The sequence below is a fragment of the Lutjanus erythropterus genome, chromosome 1, assembly GCF_056507025.1.
Source record: "Lutjanus erythropterus isolate fLutEry1 chromosome 1, fLutEry1.hap2, whole genome shotgun sequence".
Classification (NCBI taxonomy): Eukaryota; Metazoa; Chordata; class Actinopteri; order Lutjaniformes; family Lutjanidae; genus Lutjanus; species Lutjanus erythropterus.
In genome coordinates this window covers 29,379,201-29,386,372 of record NC_139317.1, presented here as the reverse complement: position 1 = coordinate 29,386,372, position 7,172 = coordinate 29,379,201, and the positions used below count along the sequence as shown (strand labels likewise).

Sequence of the window (7,172 nt, the reverse complement as noted above, 5' to 3'; positions counted from 1 at the left end):
TTTTTATTTGGCACTTGTTTATTCTTTAGTGTGTAAACACCTTTACTGTTTGTAAAAATAGGTTAAGAAATAGTTTTATAAAACCACCACACAAACAGAAACAGAAAACAGTTCAGTGATTAACAGGATTCGCTTGGTGAGCTAACAGGCAGTTATGAAAGCTGGGTGATTACATTATTACTGTAGACAGTTTAAAACCAGCTTCTGTGAGTCTCCTTTTAAATAACTTTTCAAATTCAGTATTTACAATGTTCTGTCTTATAAAAAAGCAAAGGAGATCACTGATTGCAAGGCACACAAATGGTACTTCATCATCTACAAAAAAAAAAACACAACTGGAAAGAAAAGAGAATACAAAAATAGCTTCTGTTTTTACAATAATCTGCCTTCTAACCGATGTCAGAGAATAATGTAAGTGAAGTGTTCTGAGGCTGTGATTTTTTCTTCATCTGCCGCTCAATCATCAAGTCAAACTCTTGCCTTTCTCTGAAATGAAAAAGAAACGGGAAAACCACAGTCACTGATCATATTCAGTACTATTTAGTGTAAAAAATGTTCCTTTACTGTTTTACTTATCAAACTCTTACCGGTTACTGATACATCGTCCTTTCAAGTACTTTTCTTCTGCCTTTTTTACTGACACATTGTCCACCCCAGCTATGGCATAGATGATGGCCTGCACAGGAGAACAACAGTCTTACATCACATGAACCACATAAACTAAAGTGCATATCAGAAAACAAACCACATGCTGTAATAATAAACGTGAGTGAGAGACTCAGCTTACCTCAGGCAAAAGCACATCCAGGACAAAAGGGACACGCTCCATTGATTTCACCTCAGTCAGGCAAGGGGCAGTGGCCACAGCACTTGCGTAGAGCTCATTTAGGTACCAGTAGACCTGGTCCAACTGCTGGTCATCTTCCAGGTATATGTTCACCACCCGTCTCCGATTGGCACTCAGAAAGGAGTGAAGCCATCTGGACTGCTGCTGCCCACGGATCACAGCCTGTAAAGGGAATGATATGGGAAGAGTGGGTTTATTCAGCCTGGGAGGGGTGTTCAACTTGCATGCTTTTTTTTTTGTGCCAGATAAGATGCCCACTAAAATGATCAACCACATTCAACTTGTTTTTTGATATCTGATTGTTTTACAACACTAAAATTTCAGTGGATATCACCAATTTCTCTTGTATTCATCAACACAAGAGCCTTCTGTGTCAAATATAAAACAAAATAACATGAAAATTAACATATTAATGCTTTCATAAACATTCAGTTTAGGCCTGTGCCAATTGGTGATCAGATCTTACATCAACATTGAAGACATGATCAATGATTGTTTTTTCCCCTACATCGGTAAGGTTATTTTAACTTACTGTCAGAACTAAGATGTCATAATTTGTAGAATCTGCGCCCTATCAGACATTGCGAGATATTTTTGGTGAGGCAGCATGTCTGCCTGGTGAGCCCCATTAATCAGCACAAGTGGATTTTAAACCCTCAATTATAAACCAGTTTTCTCTCTTTTTTACCCCCAATATATCTGACACCCCATATCTCTGTTCTACATATACCTGCTCACCAAAACTTGCTCTGTGCAGTCAGACGGAAAATGTAGCAACACCACAGTCTGACTTTAAATTATCATTTAACAAAAACTATCGGATACTGAAACGACCTGGGAAGGGGCCAGGATACTATAACGAATGGCAAAACTGTGCCATGTGCATCATATTACACAAAGGCTCTGCCATCCAAACAAGATGGCAGCTGTGTATCGCTTCACGCAGAGTGATCACAGACAAAACCTACACTCTTCATTTTCTTGTTAAAGACAGACACTGTTGGTCCTCTTGATTCCTCTCGTCTTCTCTCTCAAACTTTATCGGAGCCTATAGGATTATGAGGGGTAAACACTGTTTAGTGTGCAACCATCATCTAGCAGTCAAAATAATTAAGGCCTAACCTAGCGACAGCCCACATTTAAGTTTTAACTTAGTGAGGCGGCTGTTAAATTTCTTGATCTTGCTGACATCTCACTAACAAGTTTTGGTGTAGTTTCCTCCACTCCTGCTGCCCCCTAGTGATAAGACTGTTCATTGGCAATCACAAGTAACCATGATTGGACAATATAAAAATAGATGTGATGACCCAACCCCAATTCATTTTTTTTTGGCTTTGCATACCTGGGCACACTCAAATGTTTCTGCAATTTCCATTTTATTTGTAGTAAATTACAACCCAAAAACGCAGAATAACATTTGCAGTGATTCAGTGTTGTCAATGTGACACTGGCCTTGAAATGTGACCTGGCGTAGTTCATGTGGAATTTCAGGAAGTGATTGAAGTGTGTTTCCCTAACCTGCGCCAATCACTGGTGTTAGTCCAACATGTAGAACAGGTCTATCCTGTCAAATTAAGTGGCACTGACATTTATTTCTGGCTGACGTTCAACTTCTAAGTAAAACATCCACCGATGTTGAGAAAGTGTTTGCTACTCCTAGAACTACAACAGAAATAGATTAGACTCTGTTAATCATACCAGAAGGCGTCCTTCCACCATGCGCTGCTTTACGATAAAATGTACGAGCTTCTCATTAGCACGGTTGTGGGCGGCATGACTCCGGTCTGGCAGCAGCCTCTTTGAACTCCTGCCGACCTCCTCCTGCTGTTCACTGAAGCTGTCCTCCTTATGATCATCACACTGCACCTCCATCCCTGTATCGCTGGCAATGGTTAGTCTCTCTGCGGCTGCCTGTGGGTACTTCCGCCTCACTGGATAGCCTGGAGTAGTTGAAGATAGACAGTACACAGCATCATTAGTATGCTTAAGTAGGGCTGCGGGTGTACTCTAGTTTTCATTCTGCAGTGTCATGTTAATGAATGTAATACAACAAAACTTACTCATATTATGAGCGAAGTACTCGATGAAGGATCCAGAAAATGAGCCACACGCTACAGACACAAAAATTCAGTGGTATAAGAACAGTATTGTTTGCATGTCATGCATATAAATATCAGTATTTTTTATCTGTGTCTCTGCAGACAACACTCACCAATCCGTATTCTGTAATCTGTTATGAGCTCCAAGGACCACTCAATTGCAGCATCATACTCTTCTTTGGCTTTACACTAATGACACATATGACAGACAGTCTGCCACTATGTCAGGAAAACTTTTTTTTTTTTTTTTTTTTTCAGAAAATGAGTGTCTATTTCATGAGAAATTCTTACCACTAGCTCATCAGCTTCTTCACAGTCAAAAGGCTTCAGGGTTTTCAGAGCCACAGTAAACCTTTAAGAACACAAACATACAACTTACAAACTCATCTAGGGCCTAAGGATCCACACACCCATACCACAGTCCAATAATACTTTGAAAGTGCAGAGACATAAAGCAACAAACCAGTGAGACAAAGTACATTTATTTCTTACCCTTTCTTTTTGTGAATCAGTGGGTCATCAATGAAAATGACACTGGCTTTTTTCTGCTTACGGTTCACACTTTTTACCTGCAGAATAAAACAATATAGATTTTAAACCATTGAGACTTTCAGGGTTTGTAATGGTCTATCATTTAAATTTCTCTAGTGAATGCCATCTATATCTTACTTGAAGCTCAGTTTAGTGTTTAACTACATGCTTTGCAACTCATCAGAAAATCTGGATTGATAAATAGCACTACAGGCCAGTTGAAAAATCTGTATTTTTGATTTTGGGAAGAACTGTACCTTTTAAATTGAAAGTGATATTGTATTGGGGATTTGGAGAATCGTGACACCCTGAATAAACATAATGTTGAGTTTTGAAGATAGCAGCTGTAGAGGTGTCTGCCTTCTCTATAATATAATGGGACTAAATGGCACTCAACTTGTGCTGCTCAACACAAACACACAGAGACACACACACGTGCGCACACATGCATGCACACATGCATTTAGTCCCATTATATTGGAGAGAAGGCAGACACCTCTACAGCCAATATCTTCAAAACTCTGCAACTCACCAAAAAATCTAGATGGATAAACAGCACTACAGGCCAGGGGAAAATATGTATTTCTAATTTTCACATGAACTGCTCCTTAAAAGGTCCAGATTCACATTGATTTTTCAGTTTAAACACTTTAAACACTACTGAATTTTGATTTGTAAAGACAAACAGATTATTTGTTTTATGCCCCAACAACTGTTATTTACATTTGAAAATTATTTTTAAAAAAGATAGTCTAAGTGTGATACAATGGCTGGTAAGCTACACTATGTCATCTTTGAAGCGCTGTTTTTTTTCTTTGGATATCTGCCAGATGCCACAAGAAGGCAGGGGTGTGGTGAACTGTCAATTCTGCCTTTTGATACCTGAATTCCTGAAATCCATCCATAATCCATTACTTTCTATGATAGAATCTACAGAACTACCATCTTTCTTCAATAAGAGTCTACCAGACCTTCTTCAGTTTTCAAATGTATCATTTGGTGCTTTGAGCACCACAAACCAAATGCCATTTAGTCCCATTAAATTTGAGAAGAAGCACTTATCTTGACAGCTGATATCTCTAAAAACTCAGAAACGCACACCAAAACAGTCAAGACAGATAAACAGCGCTACAGGCCAGAAGAAAAATGTGTATTGTTGATTTCAGGCTGAACTGTCCCATTATTAAGTAACTGTGTATTGTTCCATCTAAAAACTTATGCTGTGCTTATCAAGGAATCAATGGTCTACAAGAGTTTCTGCACTTACCAATGCAGGCCAGAATGGATAATGTCTGAATTTATACCACACAAACACTCCATCTGTAATGGACGAGGGCTCTGAAAGACAAAAACAGTCCACTTAAGGTACACAGTGTGTACACACAATCCAGTCCATATGTAGTTGTTGCAGAGGTCATTTACAGTCAGTCACTGTAATCTCTCTCACTTTTGTCGACCTGCATCAAGAAACTTGGCAGCTCCTCATCATCGCCACTTTCCTCATCTTCCTGGAAGGACAAAGGCGGCAGCTGTTCCTCAGAACGACTCAGCTCTATTGATAGATCTGAAGACAGCAAAGATTCCTCTTTTGGGGGAGGTTGGGGGCAGAAATAACATAGAATTAGAGCAGATAATTTTGCTCACCTGAATTATTTAAAAACCTGAGTTGCTCTGCAAGCAGCAGTAACTACCCTAGCAAATAGAAATCCACAGAGGCACATTTAAGATGGATTCTACAAAGAAATATGATTGTGCACAATTTATTATGCTTTGAAATGTTAAACTTAGAAAGACACTAAGGACGCACTACCTTTCTCTTCTGAATCAGGGTTCTCCAGTTCAAATCGTGGTCTAGAGCGTTCGGATGACTGAGCAGTGGTGTCCCGTGTCTTGCTTTTCCACATCCTGTCACACTGGGACTTGGCTGCCGGACCACTGGTTTCACAGCGGGTCTGCGTTTTCTCCTTTTTCCTGCTTGTTCTAACTTGTCTTGGCTGTGAAGTGTGACCCCTCCTACTTCTGCTCTGAGAGTTTGATTTGGAGTGTGGCGAATCTACATCTGATATCTAAAACAGAGCAGGTATTAAAGGAGTTAGAGTATCACTGAAATTGACGGTGCAAGATGGGGGGAAAAAAATGGTGGACTCAAACCGCAGAGCCAGTATTTATCAGTAAAAAAATACATAAACAAACACCTTTGATTGAGTGATGAGTTCAGAGTCAAAGTATTCTGGATCCACTTGTTTTGCTCCAAGAGGGGATTTTGAAATACCGGATGGGATGTCAGTGCAGGAGCTGCTTACTGGTGTGGAGGTTAGTCTGGCTTCCTGTGTCTGTCTTGCTTGTCTCCTGCTTCGTTTTGGAGTGCTTGGTAGAGAATTTGCAGTGGACTGGCTGACAATGTCAACATCACCGCCTGGCACGGCATTTGAATCCTCTGTAGCTTGAGATGAAACATTGTTTGAGGTGACTTTCTTCGTTGGTGTCTTTTTAAGTTTTCTTTTTCTTGTCTTCTTGGCTCCACCTGATGGATCAGTGACAGTCATAATTACTTCTTTGCATCTTTGAAGAACCTAGATTTAGCTGACTCAATAACATTCAGAAAGTGAACTGACAAGAATACACGTTGGCCCACCTGTCATTGTTGTCTCAGTTGGTGTAGTCGTCTCTCTGGACAGATTTCCCGCGAGTTCATGGGATCCCCATCTTCTACATGTAGGCCTTATCGAGTAAGACATACAACCGCTTTAGAGTCAGGCTATGTTGGCACTGCGATAAGTACCATATTCAACCCGAAGTCACTACAGGCGTTTGTATCACTCAGGTAAATTCACCTCTGAACGAGGAAAGCCTGTCGCCATGGAAACGGTTTCAAATCATGCAAATCAACGCTGCAAAGTAGCTTAGTTCACCATCAGTAATGTTTTATGCAGATCACCTTCGAAGACAACACGCGATGTTTACAACAGAGCAAACCCCTCTATCGTACTGCAAGAAACACTTCAGTTCAGGTGTACAGGCGAGCTAGCATTCAACCATTTACCCACACGTGCAAAAAACATGCTAAACTACCATGATGTCCATGTTAAACGTATTAGTACACCTGCACACAACAAAACATGTACTGCGAGCTAGCACGCTAGCTAGACAGATGCATTATAACATAACGCTGGCGAGTAGCTAGCAAACAAGTAACAACATGACACGATTTGTGTTAAGCAGCATGCTCGCAAACAAACACACTTTAAACAAAAACTCAAGAGCAGCGACTGGTATTTGTTGCAAACGCATACAAACAAACATTTATTATGCTTGCACGTTTCTTAATGCAAGTTAAATAAGCGCTAACGCTAGCTAAACTCCAGCCGTTTGTTTGGGTATTAGCTCTAAGCTACCAAAGACTCGTAAAGACGTCGCCGTGCTTGCACACTTTCACTGCTTCTCGCCCACAGAAAAACACCTCTAAATAGCAATTAAGTATTAAATATTTAATATGGCGTTAGACAAACCAACAAGGTGCACAAAAATCTCAAGTGAACAAGAACAGTACCTCGTACTTGTTGGAACTTGTGGTTAATGTATTTCAGGCTGTCTGCTCTGCGACATAAACTACCTACCGCCACCTGCTGTACTGGAGTGCGACGAGTCAGTAGGTACGTTGGAGATGAACTGCGCCTCGCCTGGAGAGTGGACGA

General features: G+C 40.4%; 1 protein-coding gene across 1 annotated transcript; it reads right to left on the bottom strand.

The window, feature by feature from the left end:
• LOC146333088 (PWWP domain-containing DNA repair factor 3B) lies at window positions 1–6,971 on the bottom strand. Its single transcript, XM_084719215.1, has 13 exons — window positions 6,113–6,971; window positions 5,673–6,001; window positions 5,288–5,543; window positions 4,925–5,062; window positions 4,745–4,815; window positions 3,439–3,515; window positions 3,238–3,298; window positions 3,060–3,135; window positions 2,908–2,958; window positions 2,546–2,787; window positions 788–1,009; window positions 588–676; window positions 1–486 (listed from the first exon to the last, which is right to left on the bottom strand). Exons 1-13 carry the CDS (start codon window positions 6,213–6,215, stop codon window positions 390–392), a joined length of 1,812 nt encoding a protein of 603 aa, XP_084575341.1. The 5' UTR covers window positions 6,216–6,971; the 3' UTR covers window positions 1–389.
• Window positions 6,972–7,172: the final 201 nt, after the last annotated feature.

Excerpts from the sequence above, each read along its gene's own strand:
- LOC146333088 (XM_084719215.1), bottom strand. The coding sequence starts at position 6,215 with ATGTCTTACTCGATAAGGCCTACATGTAGAAGATGGGGATCCCATGAA. Across the intron at positions 3,516-4,744 it reads ATCCATTCTGGCCTGCATTG|GTAAAAAGTGTGAACCGTAA; the intron begins GTAAGTGCAGAA and ends TTTATTCTGCAG. Across the intron at positions 1,010-2,545 it reads TGGTGGAAGGACGCCTTCTG|GCTGTGATCCGTGGGCAGCA; the intron begins GTATGATTAACA and ends TTCCCTTTACAG.